The sequence below is a fragment of the Perca fluviatilis genome, chromosome 6 (genome assembly GCF_010015445.1).
Source record: "Perca fluviatilis chromosome 6, GENO_Pfluv_1.0, whole genome shotgun sequence".
Taxonomy (NCBI): Eukaryota; Metazoa; Chordata; class Actinopteri; order Perciformes; family Percidae; genus Perca; species Perca fluviatilis.
Window position 1 is genome coordinate 26426103 of NC_053117.1, and position 27706 is coordinate 26453808.

A 27706-nucleotide genomic window follows, 5' to 3' on the forward strand; every position below is an offset into this window, starting at 1 on the left:
TTGGAACCCAAAACCATTTGGCTCACAGTTTCTCAATGACAGTAAAGATCCTCCTAGATTTACATCTATTACTCGATAGCCTTCAAAATTATTTTTATGATTTCCTTTCCTTAAACTGACAATATCATAGTCCGTGTAAAATAATAAATAAAATAATGTTTACGTGGTTATTTGGTGTAATTAAGGAGGCTTACATATCTTTCTCTGCCTGTGTCCCTGGTGTTAGCTTCAAGACCATCATCCAGTACATTGACAATCAGTTTGAGCGATACCTCCATGATGAGAGCGGGCTGAACCGAAGACACATAGTGGACAACAGGGTGCACTGCTGCTTCTACTTCATATCTCCATTTGGACATGGGTAAACAGACACACTCTTATACCCCTTTCACACACGCACAGGGGGCGCACAGTCATGCTCATTGGACAACATGGATGTTGTGTAAAGCTCACTGTGCTAAGCGGAAGCTCAGAGGAGACCGTGCCTTTGCTGTGGCAGCTCCTAAATTTTGGAATGATCTGCCTCTGCACGTAAAACAGGTCTCTTCTTTGTCTGTTTTTCTTCTTAAAGTCCATCTTTTCTCTGTGGCCTTAGACACCTAGTAAGATGTTGACTTGTTGTACTTGTTTTAATTATTTAGATTGATTGATTGTTTTTCATTGCGCAGCTATTATTTTGTATTCATGTTATATTGTTATGTATTTTATTTATGATGTCTTATTTATTCTTCTGTACAACACTTTGGTCAACTTTGGTTGTTTTAAAGCGCTTAACAAATAAAGTTGGATTGGATTAGAATGTAACCGCTGGGAAAGAATAGAAAATTTTTATTTTTTCTCATTCACACCACTGCCACTCTTGTCTGCAGCTGGCAGCGAATCTCCCTCTTTCTCTCTCTTTTTTAAAATGAGTCGGGAAGCAAACCGCAAAGCCTAACTTTACTTTTAATGTTATTAAACAAAGAGAAATGTTCTCCCCTAATCCTAAAATGGTCATAAATCAATACTAGAGTAGCTTACTTCCTTGTTTACTGCTGCACCTGCAATTAATAAAATGCAGAGGAGAATTAAATGGAAGAAATCTGTTGAGTGTTTTGTGGTTATTTATTTGTGCTTTAATAAAACGTAACCGCTGTGAAACAATCAGAAAATACCGTTTTATTTCTCTCATTTAATGGTCCGTTCCGCTCTCTTTTTTTCACTCGTCCGAGCTCACAGCCTGCGGTTCAAACTTCAGGCTGCTGAGAGCCTACTGTACAATGAGGAAGTACAAAACAGTAGTTCTGATGGTTACCGCCATTTTCTAGCACTGAGGTAATTGGTATGCATCAAACCCGGGTTGTGACCCAGGTTGCATTTGAATTTTGTCATGACCAGGGATCAGTCCGTGTTGACTGGCTTGGTTTGAATTGACAAAAGAAGGTTGGAACATGGGTCAGATAACCCTGGTCCGACCCTGGTCATTGGTGTTAAAGAGGTATTACACTCTCTGAGTCTATTCCAGTATATTCAAGATTACTTCTGAAACACACTGTAAAGTAAAGTTATATTTGTTGTTTGGCCTTTGGTGTCACCTCTGATTTTTCTCTTTCCCCCTAATTTCTCACTGATCTTTTTCTTTTCTTTTCTCAAAATGGTCCCCTCCTTTGTGTCCGCTATCCTCAGTTTCCCATTGTGTCCTAATTGTTCTTTGTCTTCTTCTTTTTCTTTGCTAGTCTAAAGCCTCTGGATGTGGAGTTCATGAAGGCCATCCACAGCAAAGTCAACATAGTCCCAGTCATTGCCAAGGCTGACACACTGACACTGAGGGAGAGGGATCGCCTGAAGAGGAGGGTGAGTTTGATATCTACACACGCGCACACACAAACAAAACACACACACAATTTTGATCTGTAGCTGTTCTATATACAGGATATGTAATCATCTTTCCCCTAGATTTGATTCTTGGCACAAGGAGAAAGCTGAATTGTCTAAGCACTTATTGTCAGGATGTTGGGGACTTGTGTGGTGTGTTATGTGTTTGTTTTTGTAACATCTACAGTTATATGGTTTAGCCATTAGAAAGTGGATCACTGAATAATACATAGCAAAATCACGTATCCATTTTTATTGGCAACCTGGTATGTCAGACATCCGTGCGTTCATGTGAGAAAGCACACGTCTACTTCCCCCGAGTTAATTGCAGTGATTTATGGCTTACATTTTGTGATCTTGATGATACCGCCAGATTGTTTAAAAGTTAAGGGAGGGACGACATAAGAGAGGAAACATTAGGAGGAACATACATAGGAAAAGAGTGTTGTATATAATGTAGAGGCAGAAAATCTCATCCAGTCTCAACCCATCCCAGATACTTCCTGCTGGAAGTTACCCAAATGTCTGCCTGGCTGTAAGCTCCTAAGCTTCCTGCTGTCCAGAGGGGGAAAGACACAGTAGTGCAATACAACACACATACACCTCACTGCAACATGTGCAGCCGATAACCTCTACTCCAGTGGCGTAGGCAGAAATAGTATTTTGGGCGGGCCAGTACAAAAGTGAGTGGGCCATTTTCAAAAAAATGTAGAAGTAGCAAAAAGGACAATCTGAAAAAAAGAGCAACAATTTTACCTTCCAACATACTGCATTACAAAGGCAATAGCAGTACTGTCTCCAACATGCTCAACCAACAAAACTCAGTCTAAAAAGTTTGTACACAACAATATAGACAAAAACCTGTCGATTTTAACCTATTCAGGCTAAAATATATTTGCACCAGCAGCATTGGCTTATTATAAAATTAACCATTTTATAGCACAAAGTGGCAACTAATCATGAACCCAAACAGCAGAGAAGGCATCTAAATGACATACTGCATGACATAGAATAGCCTACATCAGACAAAAATCGCACATGTAACAATGCAACAGCATTGTTGCTTCAGGACTATGGTTGGATCATGAGCAGCAAATGCGCTACCAGCAGTAAAAGAAAATCAAAGAAATCAAAACTTCCAGCCTAGCATTGTTTGAATTATGAAAGATATTGAAAAGTGGCCAGCAAGGCGCCAAATCTTAGACAGTGTATCGAGTCCACGGCAGTGACAGGATCAAAGAAAACTAAAAACCACGTCACTCACAGATAAGTTCTCTTATTTAATGTGGGCAAAACACAAACGCATTTCAGCTAGAAGCCATCATCAGTGTTCACCATTTCTTACTAAATAGGAAGGTTACTAGGTTACTTAAATAATAACGCAAGAAGCATGAAATACGTTTTACTTAATGTTACCTCTGTGAGTGCCAGCACTCAAACACACTCCTCTCTGGCTGATGGGCTGTCAGCTCCACTGGGGAAATGGCTGCAGAAAAGCTTGTCCTTATTTACACTGTATTCCATCCACGAAAACTGTCCATACCACTTTAAAGAGAAGCCATTGTTTTCGCGGTAACTTTCAACAGTGTATTGCTTAACACATCCATGGTACATTGTCTAAAAAGCCAGCTAGCTAACGTTAGCTGCTGAAGGCAGCCCGGAGAGTCTGCCTGTTGTTACCGTAGCAACCAACTACGTTCCAAGGCTTCCTTTACTTTGATCCTTATTCTATGGTTTAAACAGTTTCGTTTTAATCAGAAGAGAAGACACATTAAACACACACACTATTAGTTATGTTACTATTTCTTTTTCATACATTTGAATATTTTTCAAAACAAAACGTGTTGATCAAACTTGGCTGGGTGGGCCAGTGAGTAAAGTGGGCGGGCCAGTGCACCTGGCCAATTACTGGCTATGCGCCTGCTCTACTCTACTCTGCTCTACTCACCTAAAAACTTTGAAAATTAAATTCCAAAGAAATTCATTGCTTAAAGGTCCCATGACATGGTGCTCTTTGGATGCTTTTATATAGACCTTAGTGGTCCCCTAATACTGTATCTGAAGTCTCTTTCCCGAAATTCAGCCAAGGTGGAGGGTGGGGGTGTGGCCTTGACCAACTACCACTTAGCAGAGAAAGGGGAGGTAACCTTGCTCCTTATGACCTCATAAGGAGCAAGATTCCAGATCGGCCCATCTGAGCTTTCATTTTCTCAAAGGCAGAGCAGGATACCCAGGGTTTCGGTTTACACATCGCCATTTCTAGCTACTGGGGGACCATAGGCAGGCTGGGGGAACTCATATTAATGTTAAAAAACCTCATAAAGTGACATTTTCATGCCATGGGACCTTTTTAAAGTAGAGATTGCCATGCTTGCTCTGGTCTCTATCTTTGATTCAGAATAGAACTGAAACAATTAGTCAATCAGTCGTACAATGGAAGATTAATTGGCAACTATTTTCATATTTTCATATTTTCAAATATTAAGTATTTGAGCCATTTTTCAAGCAAAATGGAAAACGTTCTTTGGCTCCAGCTTAAATTTTCTTTAGTATTTGCTGCTTTTCTCTGATTCATGTCATCCTAAATGGAATATCTTTGGGTTTTAGATGTTGGTTGGACTTCACCATGTGAAACTTGTGTTGGGCATTTTTCACTCTTTTCTGACATTTTATTTTATTTCTTAACGGTTATTGAGAAAATAAGACAATGGAAAATAATCATTTGTTTTAGTTCAGAAAGAAATGTGGGCGTGGTATGGCCTGGTGTTGCAAATTACTTTTTTTTTTCATTACTGTTTTTAATTGGAAGTCAGCCTGTCTCCCCACCTGCTCGTTCATGCCCAGACCTCCCACCTGCCTCTCATTCAGGTTTGGAGCCAGAGGTCTGGCAGGGTGTCAGGCTGACCGGGGTCCAGCTCAGCTCCGTTTCCTTCAGCAGCGAGTCTGCTTTGTTCAAGGCTCCCACAGTCAGATTGACTGAAATTGCTGATGTAGCATCTTAGGCAGACAGGGTCACAGATTCAGGACACACACAGTCTTTCCTTCTGAATTTCCTAAGACAAGATTTCACATGTGCTTCATTAGGACAATACGAGAACTCAGTAGCTCCATTTATTCTGTATTTTCACTAGTATTTCACCAGCATCAAAGGTGAAATTCCTTCACTGCGTTGTCCTTAAGGGGCTTGCCAGTTAAATTGTGCCCTGTAGAGTTGTTTTGTGTTTTGACCTTCCTCAAACCTTCTGAGTGTTCCTCTGGCACTTACGATGAACAAAACCATGTTTCCTGCCACCACCGGCCCCCGCCCTAATCTACAGAAAACCCCCAAGCTTGTTGGCTTTCTGATCCAGCTGGCAGCATGCAGTAGGTCAGCTGTCTTGATTACAGTTATAAACATAACTCTTGTTTAATTTTGTTCATGTTTTGCTTTTAATCCAAATTGCTGATAGACATCCTATACTGTAAACACATAGTCAATAAAAGTGGGGCAGCGGAAATACTTTAACATTATCCCTTTGATCTGACCTCTTTACTGCTGACCTGTCCACAACACCATCTGTCTAACAGTTTTTTCACATGCTCTGCTAAGTGTTCCCTTAACAGACATTTCCCGCTGTACACTATGTACTGTAAACTCACACACATAGGCCCACAAAACACACACACACACACACACACACACACTACCCAAATCCATACGCTTTCCAATTCTAGCAATGAAGAAAAGGTATTCTTTTTACTAACACACACAAAAAGTTAGTTTGACTGTATCTGATGATGAGTTCCTGGACAAGCCATTATTGTCAGGAAATGCAGATGGTTAATTTGCCCCACATTAGAAACGGCACCCTGTGTCCCTAAAGAGGGCACATTATCTCCTGGTTCGGCACATTTTGGGCATACACAATTTTTTATCTTCATCTCAATTTGTAAAAGTAAGTATGCTTCAGTGGTGCTTCTGTGCAGTCTGAATTTGTTTCAGTTTCCGTCCGTGTATTTCAAATCTACACAGTAGCCCTGAATTTAATCAACAGAACTCGCTGCATTTATATGCATTTAATTGATATGATTATTTCTGGCTTTTAAATTCCTGTTTCACTTTAACAGGCAATGGGATTACGAGACACATTTTTAATGCAGCTGAATTCCTGCTGTAGAAACCTGAAAAGTTAACCATGTATATCCTCAAACAGGTTTGTGAATGTTCTTTTACATGCAAATGTTTATAAAACAAATACAAGCACAGGGAGCAATCCATCAGCAGCAGGATAAATAAATTATCATTGCTGTGCGTCTTCCCAAAATGATTCAGTCGAAGCTATGACAGTGTACAAAACTGTACTCATCTTCTTGTTGAGTTCAATAATTAAATAAGTTGTTTTTCACAGCTGAACCGCGAGGCTTGTGTCATATCACTAAATACTAGTAAATAGGTTTCTTATGACATTTTACACTTAATATATGTAATGATTCCAGAGCTTTTACAAAAGATCAGATTCTTCACTAATTTCAGACAATAGTAGCTATCAAAAATGTGCTCTTCCTGCCTTTACTGATTTATCACAGTAGTCTGGTTTCTTGTGTGCTTGTAAACGTAGTCATTGTAAATGGTAAGCGTCATAGTCATGCTCATTTATCTCTTTAAGTGTCTCAGGAGAATAAATGTATCTGGCTCGAGTATTTGTTGGTTCGATCAGATTAGTTGAACTGGCTCTTATGTATACATACCTGAGTCCTTCCCTACAGTTCGGTACAGTGTAGCAGGGCATCAGGCCTTCCTTTAAGATCAGAGCACCAGCAGCCAAGAACCTGCCACAAAGCCGAGTGCTGGAGGATGATTAATAACCCGCGTTTCTCCAACAGTATTTATTAGTTGTTGTTTTTTTACTGGGCACTTTCTCACCGTTCAGAGTTATTTGTCTCTCAGTAAATAGGAACAACCCCCCCACCCCACCTCTCAAAAGCAAGAGCACAGCTTGTACAGAACAATATAAGTTTCCTGCAATGTGTCAAGAGTGTTTTACTGACAAGACACAACCTGCTGCCCTTTGCAGCTCAGGCTCACAAACAAAGTTAACAAACCTCTCATCATGCTTTCATCCCCTTTAGTTCTGCTTGCCTCTCGCTCAGTCCTTCCTCTCCTGGCAGTGCCTCATTCAGCTGCCTCTTACTTTCTTCCTCTGCTTCTTTGTGTCCTCCTTTTATTTATTTTTTAATTTGCTCTAATGCCAATTTCCTTCACCGGGGTCACTTTGGTCTCTAGCTCATAAGTTGCCCTGAGGAGGGTATATTGAGGGACTGATCCTCTCAGTCTGGGACCTTAAAGTCATATCCTGTGCAGAGCTTTAGTCTCAAACTGCTTCACTGGCTGTTTTCTGTTTGAACATAAAGGACCAGATTGATTAATGTTTGGACTGGAATCCTGATGGAAGCAAAAATGTACAAATGGCTACTTTTGCATCTGTTTTTAAAAAACAGAAAACATTGTCTCCATAAAATATGATCCAGTTTAACCTGTATCAGTGGTAGTGCCGTAAAGCGTTAAAGTGCTTCTCCCGGGAGATCGTACACGTGCCAAAGTTACATAGTACAAGAATAGGCGTTCAAGGGCGCACATTGGGAATGACAGAGGCACCATTCTCCCTATTTCAAGTCAGTGTAGCATCAAAATGATTTTGAAACTGTTATTTTTAAGGTAAAATGGTAACATAATATTGCTTTAACTGAATATCTTCAGACAGTTATTCAGACAAAACCTTGAGCTTTACGAAATTGTGACAGAATGTTTATTTGAGAAAAAACTTTATTTCGCAAGGTAAAAATGTGTCCATATATTAGTATTTCTATCAAGTAATCAAGCTGGTGTGCTTTTTTTTTCTTTTTTTGCGGTGCAACAGTGTACAAAAACACTGACGTGCCTTTCTGATATAAAAAACTGAAGTAATTTAAAAAGTGTAATTTGAAAAGTTGAAAGTTGCTTTCAACAATTTAATTATGATCAAAGGTTATCTGAAGACCAGAAGCATTTTTGCCACAGACCTCACTGTCCCAGTTTTCCCCTTATTGTCTGACTCGCTGTCTTCTCCCCCAGCCGCTCCACCATACCCCCGCTGTGTGAAGCAGCTTTACGGCCCCGCTGGGACACATTATGAGTGGTGGACTGCTTGTACCGGCCAATATTGTCACCAGGTTTTTTTTAAATAGCAATAACGGTCAGATCAGTAAAGCTCGAAAGGGAAATTATGAGGCAGGTATAGGCAGCAGATCAATGATGTGAATTTGATGTTCAATTCATTTCTTAATATTCTTTCTTTGCACATGTCTAGGCAGGTGCCCCATGAGTAAAAGTTGAATGGTGATTCACTGCTCCTTTGTGTGTTTGTGTGTTAGTTAGTTTATGAGTCCTTGGTTGGTTTATGCCCGGTCCTTTTCCTGCCACTGTTTCAAACACCCGGGTATATTTATGTTTCTGCCCTCAAGCAGTCATTGTGCCAGGGCATGCTCCATGTCTCTGCAGATTTTAAAACAATAAATATGCATTTTTCCTCATGGAGCAAGCAGCTCTATTACGCACAATCACCTGTTCTCAAGTAAAGAAAGTACAAGCCAGCTACAGTGTGAAAACAACAAGTTTCATTGTTAGAGGGCCAACCTGAAAAGATGGTTTCCGGACTTTGCAGTGCTGCTAATGAGTCACTTTTTGCTGTTGAGTTTGCTGTTGAGAACCCTTTTGATTACCAGACCAAGTTACAAAAACCTGATGTGTGGTTGAAATACTAAACTCGCACTATCCCCTTGTAAATCTCACTTAGACAAGATTACATGAATAGCTTGATTGTTCCTCCCCATGCTCTTTGATCAGAGAGAGAGAGAGAGAGGTGGGTGGTCTTAACTGTACTAATACTTAGCCCAGACAATAGGAGTGCGGGTGTGTTTGTGCATGTGTATGCGTGCAAGTGTGTTGATCACCATAACTTCTATGATGCCTTCGCGTTGCCATGGTTGTGGTGACTTCCTCTGTACTTTCAGTGCCTTAGGACAAATCCAGCTGTTCTTGCCCGGTCTGTTCCAGTCTGGACCGTCCACCCAGTCGCAGACTCGGACTGAATATATCTGGAATGTGTTTCTGTGCATGCAAGTGTCTTTAATCCCGTGAACAAAAAGGTATTGTTTTTCCAGTGCTGCTGTGTGTCAGAGTCTGTGCTGTATGGGTACTTTTAGAAGGAGATGATATTTGAACAGTCAGAGGGATTTGCTCTGTAGATGGTCTGAAGGTCATTCTCCATCTATGGTGATCCACTGGCCTCCTGGAGCTACAAAGCTCCACAAACGTAACGCGTAAACTCCTACTCCCCAGATTATACCTGTGTGTGTGTGTGTGTGTGTGTGTGTGTGTGTGTGTGTGTGTGTGTGTGTGTGTGTGTGTGTGTGTGTGTGTGTGTGTGTGTGTGTGTGTGTGTGTGTGTGTGTGTGTGTGTGTGTGTGCGCGTGTGTGCGTGTGTGCGTGCGGCTGGTATGAGGTCTAAATCCCTCCGAACCCCCCTAGTTCAGGTATGGTTGGGGCTCCCTCTCCCCCTCACACTCCCTGCAGGCAGGAGAGAGCCGGTTAGTTGAAAGGCGTTTCCTGGCAAGGGAGAAGCATTTGTTCTCATGTGTCTTAAGGTTAGCAAATTAAGTTTGGAAACTAAAGAATAGTAGTAGGAAGCAGCTTTGTCTTTTCGTGCTGTATGTGTTGTTTGAAATATTAATTACAGTGACGCACAGCTCACTACTCTTCAGTTAGTCAGTGTAAATATGTATATTTCCTTGCAAATGTACTTAAAAGCCACATTGATGCCTTGTGTAAATTGTAGCCTTTTTTATATAGAGAATTCTTGTCTTGCTTTGTTGGCAGAAGATGGTGGAGATGCCGGTTTTATCAAAAAGTGCTTTGGCCCTTTATTATATTTTACATAGTTTATTGGCTATGGACAGTTGGAATTCATCAGACCCATTGGTCCAGCGTTTAAATACTGCCTGTTGCATATGGTGGTAACATATCACCTCAAGTTAGCTCTTTGCAGAGTCTAAGTGCAGAGATTTCTGTGTCTTTAACTCTCACCATGGCCAGGATTTTCCTTTAATAAACTGCAGTCTTGAAAAAAAGAGGGCCCCTGTCCCTCAATGTGTTTTCTCAGTATGAAAAGGGTTTTAAAGCGGCTGAAAGCTGATCAGATCTACTACTTCTAATGGCAAAGATGCACCGTTTCCTTCCCATGGCCGCTCTGCAGAAGTTGGCAGGCAGCTGTGAGGTTACATAAACATTACCTCTGAATTTGAGATCTTTGCTCTTCTCAATCAGGGTTGATTAGTGTCAAGCCTATGAGTGTGGAGATGCAGTTTGATTGTTTTGCTTTGTGGACTTTTTTTTCTTTCTCTCTGCATTGTTTATTTCCTAAGAATGCTCTGTTACATGTTTTGTACTTCCAAGTATTGTTCCCTGTAAGAGTTTTAGTTGAATGGATACAAACACCATGCCAGGCCAGAGGAGGCTCAGTTCTGTCCTCAACAGTCACACTACAACTGTATTATTGTAAGTGTGCTTGTGCATGCGGTTGCCTGTTGAATATCAGGCCTGCCGTGCTCACCACAATCCCCTCTTTTGTCTCTTTGCTCATTTTCTTCGGCAGGTATTTGTTTTCTGCCAATGTTGTTTGTCCAGGGTCCATTTGTCATTGCGTAGGAGTCATTCATATTTTGTGGGTTTGCTTGTGACAATGAACGAATCATAAAAATATTATTCCCTCGTCAGGTTCATGTGATGAAACGGTTGATCCCCGTAATGATGGGTTTTACACCCTGTTTCTTTATGATTGGAGGTTTTGGTTAAACCTGCTGTGCCATTGCAGAAAAACTGCTTAGTCTCGTCTCCCACGACATCACCCTGTGTAATTATATCTATGTATAGACCTGCGGGGATGCTATATTTGGGCTACACATAACCAGTACAGTATATTTAATACTGCTATTCCTAGAACTGAAATAGCCATGACTTTACACTGGAAATGCATGCTTCACCTGCAATTTGTCTCATATCTAACCCATTTTCTAGCTCGACATCAGCCTCCACCCTCTCACTTATCATAACTGCCTAAAATGACGGAATCATTTCCACAAACAATGCTGCATATTCAGCAATGTGAGCCAGAAACATGAGGCGATAAATCTTCGGCTTCCTTTTCTAATTAATACTGATGCAGAATCTTGTGTGGCATTGTTTGTCCCCTGCCCTGACAGCATTGGGTGGACCTGCACGGCCAACCATAACAGCACAGGGAGGGATGGGGGTGGGAGGAGGTGGGGGCTGTAATATAGCCGCACAGGATGGTCATAAAATCAAAATGGCTTCCACTGCCAACATGTCCGTGCCAATAAAAATACACAACTTTGAGAAGGAGGCTGGCGTAACATTAGGGATTACGGCCTACATTGTGTACAGTAAATCAACAGGAGACTACAGGGATTTGGAGCAGGCAGTGATTTTGACTTCTGATGATCCCTGAAAGTCTTGATTATAGGTGTCAGGCTGTACTAAGCACATGTTACGGAACAGAATAATTCAGGTAAACGGCTATTTTGCAGCTTTTGGCTTACCAAGGTCTGGAAACAGATGATGGCAGACAACGGACTCATGCTTGTGTGATGACCAGATATTGTTTCTGGATGTTTAATGGTGGTTTGGATTCATAAAATATGTTACACTATCTTCGTTGGTTGTTCAGTTAACTGGTTATTTAGTGGTCTTTCAGTTAGATTTTTCCTGTTTTATTGGATTTTTATCTAAGTTTGTCTCTACCTTATCTACTTGTGTGACTGGATTTGTTGTTTGTTTCATTTTTTCCTGCTATTGTGTCACAAATGTTTATTTTACCTAAAAGTTTCCCCAGAGAGTTTCTCAAAATTCTTTATGCTCTGCCCCACCAGAGTGATGTTTATCCAGCCTCCATGTTCGACAGATCTGTAAATCATGTGTGTTTGAGTGAATGAAGGAAGAAGAGGCTCTGCTCCTGAGTCATGCTCTCCTCTGAGTCCTGCAAAGCCTGTTTGTTTTTAGATCTGCCCCACAACAATACCCGAGTCTCCCCGCACACACACTATCTCACATACACTGCGCACAGAGCTCACTAAGAAAACAAGCGACAGCCATAACAAGGGCTCAAACAGGAGCTGCACTCTGTAGGAAAACCTGTGCTCACTTCCCAGGCTCCTGGCTGACTGACCACTGTCCTTTTTATAAACTACAGTACATGAAAGTCCCCCTAAAAGTCAGTAAAACAACAATTGACATTTTTTGGCTCCATAACATAAGAACGCATTGTGGATTTAAAAACTCTGCTCTTGGGAAAACAAAAGAAAAATGCAGCTTTGATGTTTAGAATAATAAATACGGACATCTGTCCCCGAGATAGCAGGGAAGAAAGCGCCTTTGTTTTAACTTGTTTCTTCACCGGTCGGCCTGTGAATAAAGGAGGGTGAGAACTTTGTTTCTGACTCTGAAACACGCACAGACCATTATTATTTTTCACCTGCCTACCCTTTCTGTCTCACCCTTCTTTTCATCCATGGGGGACTTTAATTAAATGTGTAGCTGAAGTCTGTGCCATTCTGGAATTGGATGTAGATTTTATCTTTTATTGTCAAGTATTCTTTAAGATACTATAAGATAAACTACAAGTACAGTACAACTAAAAATAAACTACAGTACAAGAACAGATGCATAGTGTGTGGATATGTACAGGCAGCACGGTGGCTCAGTGGTTAGCACTTCTACCTCACAGTAAGAAGGTTCTGGGTTTGAGTCCCAGTCCTTTCTGTGTGGTATTTGCATGTTCTCCCCGTGCTTGCGTGGGTTTTCTCCGTGTTTTCTCCGTGTGCTCCGGTTTCTTCCCACCATAAAGACATGTAACTAGGACTACAGTTGAAAATTAGCTGACTGGCTAACACTGGCGCATTTACAGAAATGTTGATTAATGTGCATTGTCCTAATCAAATAAATAAATCTTAAGTAACTTAAAAAAACTAGAATACTATATACATTATGAGCATCGAGTACACACAAAATTAAACAAGAATACAAAATTGAAAGGTAAAAAAAAAAGTTTTACAAATGTAGACATTTTTATTAAAAGATATATTTCGTGAGGAGACTGGTCCTTAGTGGTTGTGACGGTGAGGATGTTTTACTGTTTTTCAATCAGGTGCTTTTCTACATCCTTGGTTTCTGCACTGTTTGAGTACAGATTGTTAATAGAATGTCAAGCTGCCCCTCCGGTAGTGTCTGCAGTGACACCTCTGCAGGGTTCAACAGTCGCGTTTTCCCTCTGCAATGGGACGTGTCAGGAGGTCACGACCCTGCCGGCTCACCCTAGGTTTCTCTTGTGTCCAGATCCTGGATGAGATCGCAGAGCATGGGATCAGAATTTATCAGCTACCTGACGCCGACTCTGACGAGGATGAGGAGTTCAAGGAGCAGACCAGAGTCCTGAAGGTATATAGATACTATTTTCTTCCTGTTCATCATTGCTGTGCTTTATTTCACCCCCCTTCTCTCTGATACCTTTATTTTCCAAACCCTTTTTCTGACTTTGTTTCTCTCTGGGGATCCTCTGACATTTATCTTCCACTCCCAGGCGAGCATTCCCTTTGCTGTGATTGGTTCCAACCAGCTGATTGAGGTGAAGGGGAAGAAGATCCGTGGTCGTCTCTACCCCTGGGGAGTTGTTGAAGTGGAGAATCCTGAGCACAATGACTTCCTCAAACTACGCACCATGCTTGTGTGAGTCTCCTTGGCAACAAAACTGCTTAAGTAATAGGATTTTCGGAAAGAACATCTTTTAAAACTTCGACAGAACTTTATCTTCATTAAGTGTGTTTTAAAGGTCGATTTAAAAAAATAAAAATAAAATAATAATAAAACGTTTACATTGAGTCTCTACTGCCTCCCAGTGTGTGAAGAAAGGATTGCATGTCTGTTTGTTGCAGGACCCACATGCAAGACCTCCAGGAGGTAACTCAGGATCTGCATTATGAGAACTTCCGTTCAGAGAGGCTGAAGAGAGTGGGCAGGTGAGACACTGTTTTTATATCACTTAATCAGCACATGTTGCTCTATTTCAACATAGGCTTTTAAACTAAAGTGTTTTGTTTCTGTGCAGGGATGCGGATGAGGATGTGATGGACAAGGACCAGATCCTGCTACAGAAAGAGGCCGAGGTAAGAGCACACAAACACATTAGAGGATAGGTTCAGAGTTTCAAGTTCATATTAACATAATACTCACATGCCATATGTACAGTATCTTATAAGAGTTATTGGTCGGCGTAATAATTCCTCCTCTCGTTAGGGGCTGTGAAATGTGCAACTCTAATTTAGGAAATAGGGGACAAAATCAATAGTTCTTCCATCGTTCTGTCCAACAAGATAAAACAAGTTAAGTTGTAGAACATTTTCTAATGTTTCATACTAGGCAACAGGGTTAAGTTAAAGGACAGTTAACAGCCAAACGACCATGCCACTGCTTTTGTACAGCCAGCCAAGTTAATGTGTGCATACAACTCAATATTACTGACAACTAAACCATTACCCAAATCATGCTCGTGGAGCAGATTGGTTTCAATTCATTTTAGTACACTCAGAATCAACCCATAGACCAGTCCCTCCAGAAAAACGCGATTATGCGATCGCATAATTCGATGCATAATCAGCCAAAGTCCGCATATTTATGCGGGGGGCCGCATTTTTTCAAATACGCCGCATAAATTGCAGATTTCCGCGCAAAATATGCGGGGCTTGCATGATTTCATTATCCCCGCATTTTCATTGCAAAAAAGTCACATAATATATCTTAGCAGAAAGTTGAAAAATGTTGCGTTTATTATACACAAGAGCAGCCATTTTCTCCTGTTGCCATGGGAACGTTATGAAGTGATGTAATTACGCGACATGTTGGGGGAATCACTTTTTTTCTCCCCCGCAATTTCATCGCATAAAATTGCATAAATATCCCGCATATTCCATCACATCTTTTAAGAAAACGTGCCGCATAATCACAAAAAAACGCATTTTTCTGGAAGGACTGATAGACACTTTAAACCTGCTCAACATAGCTAATGCATTATAATTAAACACATCCGCACTGGTTTCCATTAAAGTCACAGAACTACACAGAAGGAATGTAAATCTCCACTTTTTAAATTAGTTCCAGGAGAAAATATTGTTTTATGAGCGAAATCATAATTACAGTGTGTTATGAATTGTAGGTGGTTGTATCACCTGGACATCTCATTTTGAAAACTTAAACAATTAGGCAAAATATTTCAAATGGTTAAATATGGCTGCATGCTTTGGTAAATTGGTACTTATGAAAGGTGTAAATATCTGTGCAATGATCTGTATCTCTATTTTAGTGTACACAAGTATTGTATTAAGACAGATTAAGATCAAACCTTTAAAAACACACGAGTATCTGATCACTTAAACCACAGTAACCCGTGTTAGTAAGTGCCCTGAGCACGGTGTATAATGAAATGTAAATAAAGACTCCGCCAGACTGTATAGAAAAACGGCTTTGTCATCTTTGTTGTACATACAGCATTATAACATTAATGTTATGGCCCTGGTTTTACTGACAGTCAATTATTCAGTGTTATATATTTTAGGAAGAGAAAAAAAAGTTTTATTTATTTTCACCCCACGATCTTCTATTTGTATTGTTTACATTTTGCGTAACGGAGCCTGCATGTCACCAGGCAATAACCTGTTTCCTGATTGCTCTTGATTGGCCTGTTTGTGTTGCTGGTGCAGCGCACCATAGAGAGCGGGCGGGGTCCAATCAGAGCTGTTTGTAAACAATGTGCCCAGGCAGGATATGCCATCACATCCTGTCTGGATGTCCGGGCCCAGTTTTATGGTGGGAATGACCTCCGTTATGTAGGTAGCCCAAAACACAAAGCTGGAGAGACATTTGTTTACGTGTTGTCAGTGTTTGGGGTGGGAGGTAAGATCACAATAAATATATATATACACACACACACACGTCCCTAGGTAAATAAGTAATCTTACCTTATTTTATTTGTATTAAATCTAGGTTGAATATAAACATTTTAAATCAATGTTAAACCTAGAATTAATATTCATTTTCAAGTTTAGCTAGGTGCACATTTTCTCTCTCTCTCTCTCTCTCTCTCTCTCTCTCTCTCCAAACACATAAGACCAGGGGCCTGTTTCACAAAAGCAGAATATATAAATCCAGAATAACTGATAAAGCGAGGCTTGACCTAGTCTAATCGGTGCATCCTGGCTTGGCGCGTTTCACGAGGCCAAGCCAGGCTGAGGAGGAGCGACTAGGGTTGTGCGCCAAGCTAATTCAGATAGATGCGCCGTCCACGGCTTTCCTCAAAAGACCGCGAGGTCAATCACAGATTTACTGATGCCAAAATGGAGAATACGCGTTGTACATACTTTATACAGAGTGAGCAGCAGCTTCTTGTGGAAGTATGATGACGTGAAACACATTATTTGTAAAAAAGAAAAGAAACACGCGCTGTAATGAAACAGCGGAGAAAGCCAGGCAGACGATCACGGACCGACTGAATGCGTAATTGTAGCCTAAATATATACATTAACTGACCACTGCTCTGAACTGAAACCGTCATAATCATTCCATTCAAGGATTAGGCTACTAATCATTTTCACAAATTAACAGTTGTACTCTTTGCCTTAAAAGTAAGCAGAAGATAATGTTACTCGGAAATTTACAATGAAGATCAATTTTCTTCAACGGCTAGAATGTGATGCGTAAATAATCTCTTTCACTCTGTTCCTCCCTCTCTCTCATGGGCTAAAATATAAGTTTCCTAAGTCATTAACTTCCACTGCTCGCTTTTAATGCAAAGTGTACAACTGTTCGTTTTTGCAAATGACAGTGACTCAGTGAATGGTTTCAGTTAAGAGCAGTATTTCATAAATGTATATTTTTAGACTATCATTCAGTCGGTCCGCTATTATCTGCCACGCTTTTTCTCGCGTTTCATTTTTTTATTTTTTATAGAGGCCGAGTTTCCTTCTCTACATATTATATGCCTTGCTCCCTGTATATATGGACATAGAAAATAAAGACACTGAAGAAATTGGACTCTAAAATCTAGAAACTATGAAGATAATTAAGTGATAAATTCCACGCACACTGTAAACATGAATGGAACAGAGTGATATTCATCAGTTATTTCCCCAAATATAAGGTCAAAAATCATTGAGGTGTCCTCTCCCTGTTATTACATGAATGTACAGTAGCCTACATCACCAGATAGGTACTGGTCCAGTGAACTAAGACTATAATTTAGGAGGATTGTACAATTAGGATATGTTCTTAAATTGTACAATCCTCCCAAATTATATTCCCAGTTTACTGGACAACATAAATTGTGTGCTAAGAATGCCAAATACAATGCACATGAAAGTGGAACAAACATGATGCTTATTGTTAAAGAATTTAAAAAAAATGAATCAACGAAAATGATTCAAGGTGCATTGGTCAACTATAGAAATGTACAGCATTGTATGTATTGCCCTTAGTAACAGACTTCATTTAAAACACATTTGAAATGTTATCAGCCTTTTCTAATTATCTCAACAACTGCCATAATATATTCATCAAACTTCTAATATGAACAGCAGTCTTCATACAGCAATATAACAGTAACAATGACTGTCACATGAATAATTATAAATAAAAAAAATAATGGTCACAACTTTAAATAATAACAGTACTTAAATAAACAGCAAAATGCACCTGCTGTATTTTAATCCAGGCTGATAATAACAATAGGGTAAAACCAGTGCTGGGTGATCAGAAAAGGCTCCAGGATTAAATAAATCCTGACTGTTAGCCTGGTCAGGAGCAGGCTAGCTGTACAGAATAAATCTCCATGGTGATTTATGTGCCTCCTCTTTCGTGAAACCGAATCAAGGCTTAATTCATCCAGGATAACTGGGAAATCCCGGCTTAATCCCTTATCTTGGTTTTGTGAAACAGGCCCCAGATGAGAGAGGGCTACATAGGATTGATAATAAAAACTTCTCAGATGAATCGTTTGAATGTCTATTATCAGCCACAAGATGGCGATAGACATCATAGAAAGCTACAGAAAAGTTTATTGTTTAACAGTGGGACTCATGATAGTTTTTAAAGCTTTACATCCTCATTGTCTGTCTCAATAGATCATTCACTTATTGATGGGCCCATTATTTTTACCTTAACATTTCAGCCATTATTAATTTATTGTTTGACATTGATTCTATGCTTTATTTATTTTAAAACACTTTATTCATCTGCTATTACAGTCACTGTGCTGATATAAATATAGATTTTTATCATTACACAATCAACATATTGATTTACTCCTCATTTGATTGAATAATGACCATCTGCAAACCTCTGTTTTGTGTAATGGTAAATAAAATCTCTAGTTACAACACTTTAAACCTATTTCAAGTGGAAGTCCATGAGATGCTTTTTCATGTTGGTGAGGTCTTTTGGTGTTAACTGCTCATCGCCTTGTTTCGGCACCTGCCAATCAGTCAGTGTATGTTCTCTATTGAAGTTTGTCTCTCTGTAGATTGCACTTCCTTTCTTTGTTTGTTCTGTTATTGTGGTTTGCCTTAATACGTGGTTGGACAACATGTTATACAACTTTCAAGCATACTGAACCTTTAAGAACACAAGCATCTGATTGGTTAAACCATGGAGCATACATTTATATTCACCCCAACTGTTGAAGGTTTTCAAGATTTTTGATCATTCAAAATAAGCAAACACTATGTTGAGAAAGAAAAAGAAACATTTTAGACTGTAATTGTTGAAATATGTTAAAACAGAGATATCAAGTGAGGAATAATATTGAAATTTATTGGTGCAAAATTATAATGGTTACATGAAAAAAACGCCATCGTTGTGATTTTAACATTTTTCCTCTTTCTCTGTAGCTGAGACGCATGCAGCAGATGATCGCTCAGATGCAGGCACAGATGAAGATTAAATCAGATGAATGAAAGCATCAGAGCAAAAGGGAAACACGGTGATACCAACCCCCTCAACACACACACACACACACACACACACACACACACACACACACACACACACACACACACACACACACACACACACACACACACACACATATATTGTGACGTCATGAGAGGCTTCACAGCTGTCAGCGGGGTGGCTCAAGTAGTGCAAGGAGACGAGGTTCAAATAATAACAAGGAATTTATTAAAGTTCTTGGAAGTCAATGAAAACATAATAGAATGCAGACATCTTGTTGCTCTTTAAGGGCCAACACTTCAGGGATGTCTCTTCGGCCTCTTGAAATCATAATTCTCTCCCTCAGGAAAATAAACAGTTTTTCTCAGCCTTATGGTAGTCCAGGCTGCAGCTAGTGGCCAAGCCAGCAGTAAGTCACCACAGGTGAACACTTCCAACAGTGAGTCTCCTCCACAGACAAGTCTCTCCAACTCTTCATACTCCTCATGGCAACAGCAGCACAGCGCTCTCGTCCTCCTGGGAGCCCAGCTTGGAGACCATGTCTCCCCACCACACACAGACCTCTCTAAGTGTGTGTCCATCCCTTAAAAACCCTTCAGCTCATCAGCTCCTGATTTGTCACAGCTGTGTGGGAACATTGGCCACAGAGGGGTGGACTTCCCGATTATACCAGCGGATGGAGCCACAGCTGTCTGTGCTTGCAGACATCTCAGGGGGATGTAACGTCCGTCCAGGACACAGCCTCTCGTGACGTCACAATATATATACACACACACACGCACACGCACACATACCTGGTCCTCCTCTGAATCAATCACTGCCTGCTGCCATGCTGCAGGTCCACCAGGAGTCAAGGTATCCAGGATCAAATCATCTTTATCTGCATACCACTTCTTCTTCTTCCCTCCAAACATCCATCCATCAGCTGTTCAGGAGCTTCTTGAACATCTTGTCAAACTCCAGTTACAATCCACATATAGGCCCGCTGATTATCTTATTTTTTTGTATAAGTTACAAGTTTGCCGAGTTGGACTGGGAAAAAAAAAAGTGAACACAACGTTTTGATACTGGATGACTATCATAGACATATCCATTATTTAGTCTTTGATCTTAATTATGACTCCACAGAGCTTCCAGTGATAATGGTACTAAGATGTTTTGCCATCACACTATCTTATTTACAGAAATATATGTATGAATTATGCATTTTGCTCAAGTCCAAGCTTCAGACGGCACCATTTTCCATTTATATTGCTATCAGCTTCTGACCGGTTTTGAACATATTTTAATTTAACGTGTTTTCTGTTAGCTTATGAGCCCATCACCTTTACCTCTGGATGCTGGAATCTTCACTGCGTTAGTCTAATACTGCAATAAATATTATCACAGTTAAATGCAAGTGTGATTGTGAATGATGTAAACTGTCCATGCAGAGAACGAAGAATGCTTTGTACCTAATTGTGCTAAACTAGAAACCTTATTTTGTAGCCAACACTACAAACTTAATTCTAGGCATTTTATTAGGCCTTTAAGCTGAAAAGCTACTATGCAAGTAGTCAAACTAATACTACTTTGTTATAAAGAGACACAACCAGCCTTAGGATCATGTTATAGTTGAATGAAAGTGCCATCTTGTTAATATTTTCTGTATTTATCATCAGGAGCTGCATGATCTCAATGTCAGTGCCATAGTACAACTACAGACTGAAAACTAATCGCACTATTCAGTCCAGTCACTTAATGTGTCCGTATTTGTTTCAGTGATGTCATTTAAAGCTACAGTTGGCAACTTTGATAAAAAATATTTTAATATTTGCTTACACAAATCAGATAATCTGTGGAAAAAAATCCACCTCCCTCTGCCTCCTCCTGGTGTTCCTAATGGCATTAGGAAAACAACCAAACTTTCTCATGTTTCAGCTAAACTGCACACTAAAATATCTTTCTGAAAGAATTTGAGGCAAGAAATAGGCAATGCACTAACAGAATATTGATTCATATTTGATGAGTTTGACAGTTTGACTGCAGTTCACGAGCAGTCATTGACACTGCGTAGAGATTCCTCTGCTCTGATTGGTAGTTAATCTTGGAAACTTAGAAAGGCAGAGGAACATGATTTTTTTCACAGATTGTCTGCGTATGTGCTACCGTTTTCAGCAAATATGACAAAAAGTTGTTTTAAAAAAAAGTTACCTACTGAACCTTTAAAACTGTCTTAACTACATGTGCAGCCTTTTATCATTCTGTATTTGGGTCATTTAGGAATAATATATATTTAACTGTTATAAGCGTAAGTGACCTCCACCCTTCTGTTTAGCAGTGCTATCTAACTGTGCTGTCATTGATGTGTTGTTGGCAATATTTTAGTTTTTCTATATTTTGCTCTTGTATGCACATCTGTCTTTTGAACTTAAGACACACGTTTTTATTATTTCTTAACCATATGACAGTAAAGACTTGTTTTAAGGCGTAAACATTTTTTTGTATTTTTCTCTGAAATAAAATTTGTTTAAAGAAAAGAAAGTTGATGCTTGTGCATCCTGGGCTTACTTTTGAATGACAAACATTTGTAATGCTTATAAGTTAAAAGATGGTGGAACAAGCATTTAATTGTTGACATATTTCTATGGGAAACATTTTTATAAAATTAGCACCATCCACCAGCCAAATGCTGGTAAAACATGCAAGTGGCTGGTAGATTTGCTTCACTTACCAGCCAAAATAACAATGGAAATTGATTGAGTGGCTGGTCAAATTTGAACATCCACTAGCCATTTGGTTGGTGGACAAAAAAGTTAATTTTGCACCCTGCCTGTAAGAGCTTCAACTTGACTCCATGCGTTTTCTTAGCAACACAATTCATAGATATTCAAGATTTTTTTTTATTTATGTTCAGTCTTGTTGAGGAGATGTGGGCCTGAGATACCAAAATATCATCGACCGTATGCTACAATAGAAAGCCTTCAATATGGCGTGTTATGGCAAAAGCCTTCTTCAGCGTGCAATAAAGTAAAAAAAGAAACATTACAATGCTAACTGTTTTGAAGCTAAGTGTTGAAGTTTATTATATGTTTTTTTTATTGTGGGTCCATGATATGTATGAATATTCACCTATAATTGATTGTAAAATATCTCTAAAACAAATGAACATTGCAATCTTTTGGGCTCCTTTTTCAAAACCTAAAATCTATTTCTGACTGGACACTGGAGAGAAGTTATAACGAATATAAAGAGATTGATGTCAATGTGAGGTTGGTTTGGACCCTAACCCCCTCGTGGCATCCTGTAGGACCCCTGCTTGTAGGAAACCGTGCAATGTGACTGGCTGAGTGTAGGAGGAGGAGGAGGGGCTTTCATCTGTCAGATCAGCCCGCCCTCCTGCTGTCTGTCCGGGGTTTGGAGGCGAGGCGAGGGGCCGCTTTCTGTGAGCCGTCGCTTCGGTAAAATCGAGGGAGGAGAGTGGTCAATATGACGACCAACATCAGGTACAAAAGCCGGATCCCGGTGAAAACAGGTGAGCGTGGTTTCTGGATTTTATTTACAGCCATGTGTTTATTGAGAATCCTAGCAATGACTGCTTCATGTTTCTGTCTCCCTGGGCGTCGCTCTGCATCCCTGCACCTGCGCTTCCTCCTCATCCATCCTGCAATGGCCAATAGAGGATAGCGCAGAGGTAAGAGACATATTTTTTATGTATTTATTCAAGTGCTGTTGAGAATACATTTTCAACATAGTGCGTGTTCAGAATATAGCCTCGAACTGGACGGCGTCGGTTGCAGCAGCATCAGCAATATTTACCTTTCAGATCCTACATTTTTCTTCCCCTCCCGATGTGCGCGTTTTTCTGTCAGTTTTATAAACGCAAGATGCTCTCGGGGCAGCCATGCCATCACAGGCTGAGCTGTGATCACCAGACTGACAGGCGGTGGGGGTCAGGTTTCATTTTTAGACGCATATGTGGAGCAGGCCGGCGTCACAAAAGGCGAGCGGCCAACATGGTACCCAAATGGCAGCATCCATCCTCTCCATCCTCTCCTCGCATGAATCATTAGCGATAATCGGTCATTAAGTCGACCGATGGACTGACCTAATTATCAACATTGCATAAGCACGACTCGTGAACACTTTCTGACCATTGTTCAGCTCAGAAATCCAGCTGCCACACGAGCCTGCATGGGAGGTCGCATCTCTGATGACCCTGGGCCTTCCTCCTCCCCCTCTTCCTCATGGCATATAGTGTCTGATGACAGTAGAGTAGTATTTGCACGTGCTGAGTGTGCTTGGATGATTCAGCAAACCTGACTATTAATATATTTAGATTCGAGTGAAGCACCAAAAGTCAACCTTAAAGCTTAAAATGCAGGTGTTGTAATAGCAAATACTCTACTACACAACACATGAACACTTATAGCATATTTTATGTCTATACTGAATAAAAATGCACTCTATAGCTGCCAGTTAGATGCACAAACTAAAATGTAGTCTAATACAACAGTCCTGCATTAAATCCTACCTTCATTAAGGTTATAATGTCCAGGTTTTGCTTTTGCTTTACTGTTTTAGTGCTATTTAGTCCTGCATAGACTAAATATTGAAAAAAATACTCTGTTACAAATAAAAGTCCTGCATTCACAATAATACTTGTTAGTTCAGAAGTATAACAGTAAAATGTAGACTGGGTAAACCCAGCCCGATCTGCCGGCGATTTGATTTTGCCCTACAGCCCAAAAGATTGAGCTTGGTCTGTAAAATGTACTTTAAAGGTCCCATGACATGCTGTTCTTTGGATGCTTTTATATAGACCTTAGTGGTCCCCTAATACTGTATCTGAAGTCTCTTTCCCGAAATTCAGCCTTGGTGCAGAATTACAGCCACTAGAGCCAGTCCCACAATGAACTTTCCTTAGGATGTGCCATTTCTGTCTGTAGCTTTAAATGCTATTGAGGAGGAGAGAGGGGGGGGGAGAGGGTGGGGGCAAGGTGGAGGGTGGGGGTGTGGCCTTGACCAACTGCCATGCCTCGCTTGTTTGCAAGCCATGATGTCTCTCTCTTTCTCATGGGCGGGCCAAATGCTCTGGGTGGGCGAAGCAGAGAAAGGGGAGGTAATCTTGCTCCTTATGACCTCATGAAGGGGAGATTCCAGATCGGCCCATCTGAGCTTTCGTTTTCTCAAAGGCAGAGCAGGATACCCAGGGCTCGGTTTACACCTGTCGCCATTTCTAGCCACTGGGAGACCATAGGCAGCCATGGGACCTTTAAGTATCAAAATTAAAGTTAAATTAAATTAAAAGTACTCATCATGCAGAATCAAACTTTTTAGAATGTTATATTATTTTAACATATTCATTTGTTTTTATTTAGCTATTCCTTTTTTAGATAGCATACAGTACAGGGATGACAGGAAATGAGGGGAGAGAGAACATGCAGCATTGACTGCAGTGGGACACTGAGATTACATGTTTAGCATTTTACTGTAATCCCTTAAGGACACCAGGACACCACAGAGTTGTATATTATTTTTATAATGTATATTGTATCAACAAAGTAAGTAGCTGTAAAATAAATGTAATGGGAGTAGAAAATTACAATATTACCCTTTGAAACTTAGCGGAGTAGAAGTATAAAGTGTACATAGGTCCATTACCGGTATTTGGGTAAAACATATAAGTTGCTTTGCACTAAAGTGTATGCTAAATGCGTGAGATGTAGTTTAATGTTGCAGTTGAAATGATTGTGACCACTACAGTGCATCCTTTTTTTTTATTACTTTATTGTAGTACTTTTCTTAGTGTCAAGTGCAACATGCATTACATTCTTTATCGTACTACTTTTTTTTTTCCCCTTTTTCCCCCATTTTATCATTCAATAGAAACACCAAGGGGGAACAGGGGGAACACATCACACAACAGGAAAACAAAAAAAAACGCATGTGCACACACAAACACACACACACACACACACGCACGCTTATGAGTGGATTGCTGGAAGACCTGGATTAATATGATTGTTGCAGAGTGATATGCTTGCAGATGTAGCATTACAGTTTGTGCAGAAACAGTGAAAATAACCTAAAATTATAATCAAGCTGTTATAAATATTCATCCACTCCAAACGTGCAGTGACTCACTCATGCTCAGTATTTAGATTACTACAGTTTTTATACCTTCTGAGTTTGGTTCTTGGCTTTCATCCACTCTTCACTCCCACATACTATACAGCATCTGACCCTGTTGGGCACTTTAATACCTCATATTCTGGATCATCCAGGCTGCGGAGGAGGACTAAAAAATAATAATAGTGCTCTGCTGAGATCATAATTGCTGAAAGACTCATAACTGATAACCAATCCTAAATCAATATTTTTAGAACATTCCCCTCCCTTCTCCTCTTCCTCTTTCCACGTCTCACTCCCTCACATCGCCCTAAACATTCCCTTCACTTCCTTTGCTGTGATATTACGTTGCCAGGCAACAGTCGTTTTTATCTGTTTTCACCAATTCTCTGATACGAAGTAAGTAGACAATGCCATCTGACCTACCCACAATCCTGTGCTGTGATTATTCTGCGTGTGGGTGATGGGTATTTACTGAGCTTTTTTTTTTTTAAATCACAGATCAGAAACTGAAAGAGAGAAAAAAAATCACAATCACAGTTTTATTATCAACAGTTAGCTGAGATGTGTCACCTAGATATAGTGAAGTATGCAAACACCCAAATGTTCATGTCTTGACATCACTTTCAGATATTTCCAGTGCTGCTACAATCAAAACAAAACAATGTCCATTTAGTAGCTGTTCCACATCTGTTTTTAGATTCAGAGCTAAGACATAAATCATAAAACAGCAGCTTCATTATAGATCATACATACAGAAGAAAACGATTATAGAATATATATATATATATATATATTAATTACAAACCCTTACTAACCCTTTATTATTAACATTTATTTACAGTTGACTTACTAACTTTTGCTGTTTCCTCAGAAAATTAGAAACCTGTTGTTGTGTCTTGACCTGTCTAACATTTAGAACTGCAGACTTGATGGGTAATTACAAAGTAAAACCCCCTTTTTTTAAATGACTTTATCAAAAACTTGACTATTAATGACTCAGCAGACAGAGATATATTTTTTTACTACTTGGCAATCCAAAAGTGAAGAACACTTAACGATTGTCTCTAGTTATTGCACGTTTATCTCTTCACTTTGTAGTATTTACCACTTTTTTGCAACAGAAATGGTTCCGTCTTTATATTTGTCCAGTATTTAGTCAAACAACTCTTTAGAAACAGATCATTATTAGAAAGTGGTGATTTAAAGATAATTATGAGGGAAATATCGCACCGTGTTATCGCACCGCGTTGTCACCTCTATCTGAGATGTCATGAAAAATGAAACAGGTCAGCGGTCACATCACACACGCCGATTTCTCCCTGCAGCAGTGAACAGATGTTGTTTCAGATACATTTGCGTCGGTGCATGTGTGTCACTTTACTTCAGATGCACTCTCCTCTCAATCCCTCAGCTCTCCCTCTCTCTTTTTAAACAAACTCTTGCTGCCACAGATGGGACCCTCACCAGCTCCCAGTGTGGACCAGCTGCAGAGCAGGAATACGCGTATCTCGGGGGGTTGGGTGGGGTATTGAAACAGGGATTTTCACCCGCTGTGGCTCCGGCCTTTCAACAGTAAAGAAAAGTTGTCAGAAAGGAGTGGCTGATCCAAGAAGTTTTGAACTTTCTCTTTGATAAATATTTAAATGAATTAATTTTAAAAAAAATTGTCTTTTGTTCTTCTTTAAGTACTTTAAAAAAAAAAATAAGTCATCTTATTCATCCCATTTTCTGTATCGCTTCATTGAAGCTATGGGATGTTACCAGAGTGAAATATTGAAACCCAAGACATGGAGTCTCTTTATGGCTTCATCATATTCTAGCTGTGTTGTGCACATTTCCCAAAATTTAGCCTGATATTTTTGGGATCCCTGATAAGTGGATGAAGATGGATGATGGACACACTGACACACTACCGCATGCCCAATATACTTTTTACATCAACAACACACACGTAAGAATACACTAAAGCAAGACAGCCACGTAGGATAAAGCAGCTTTTGTCATCTTTGTGTGTGTGAGTTTCTGCCTCTACACGTTTTTTGGAGTGTTTTCCCTCTGGGGTGACAGTCGGTGCAGTTGTTCTTGTTCATGTGTTTGAGGAGTTTCTGCCCTGTGTTCACATGCACATTCTTTCATTTAGCATGCTGCAAACATGCATGTAATAATCCAGTAAAGTGTGCATGTGGTGCTTTGTGTTTTTTGTCTTTGTAACTAAAGCAGATCACCTTTTCTTCTAAGTTTTATATATGCAGTAACACTGCAGTGCTCATCATGTCTCGGCTCTGCATTTCAAGAAGCTTTTTAGAAAGTAACTGGTTGGTGACCCAGATAGAGAATATCTTTGAAAAAATCTTTTCAAGTATTTTGTCAGGCTTGATATGTATGGGATTACAAATTCTTTGGAAATAGGGATCAGGAGTCTGAGCAGTAATCCAATGAAACGTATGAAGAGGATTGAGATTATTTCATAACTGCTCTCAGTGTAACTGCAAATAATCTGAATTATACTTAATCAATCACATTACGTGCTTTTTTTTTTAGACTAGAATATACTGAAATGTTGCATTTAATTCCTATTGAAGCATAAGGGATGATAGGTTGGTGTTATTCTATTTGTCATTGAGTTTGGCAGTTTGGAAACAACAGTTGACAAAA

The 27706-nt window shown here is 39.9% G+C and overlaps 1 protein-coding gene across 2 annotated transcripts in view; it reads left to right on the top strand.

Annotated features, from left to right (window-relative positions):
• zgc:63587 (uncharacterized protein LOC393431 homolog) overlaps window positions 1-21411 on the top strand; it is a 31624-nt gene extending 10213 nt beyond the window's left edge. For both annotated transcript variants that reach the window (XM_039804403.1, XM_039804404.1), the window contains exons 6-12: window positions 227-361; window positions 1716-1833; window positions 13280-13381; window positions 13524-13669; window positions 13876-13959; window positions 14049-14106; window positions 18877-21411. In XM_039804403.1, the coding sequence (XP_039660337.1) occupies window positions 227-361; window positions 1716-1833; window positions 13280-13381; window positions 13524-13669; window positions 13876-13959; window positions 14049-14106; window positions 18877-18942 (709 nt within the window). In that variant the 3' untranslated portion in view covers window positions 18943-21411. The remainder of the gene's footprint in view (window positions 1-226; window positions 362-1715; window positions 1834-13279; window positions 13382-13523; window positions 13670-13875; window positions 13960-14048; window positions 14107-18876) is intronic.
• Window positions 21412-27706: the final 6295 nt, after the last annotated feature.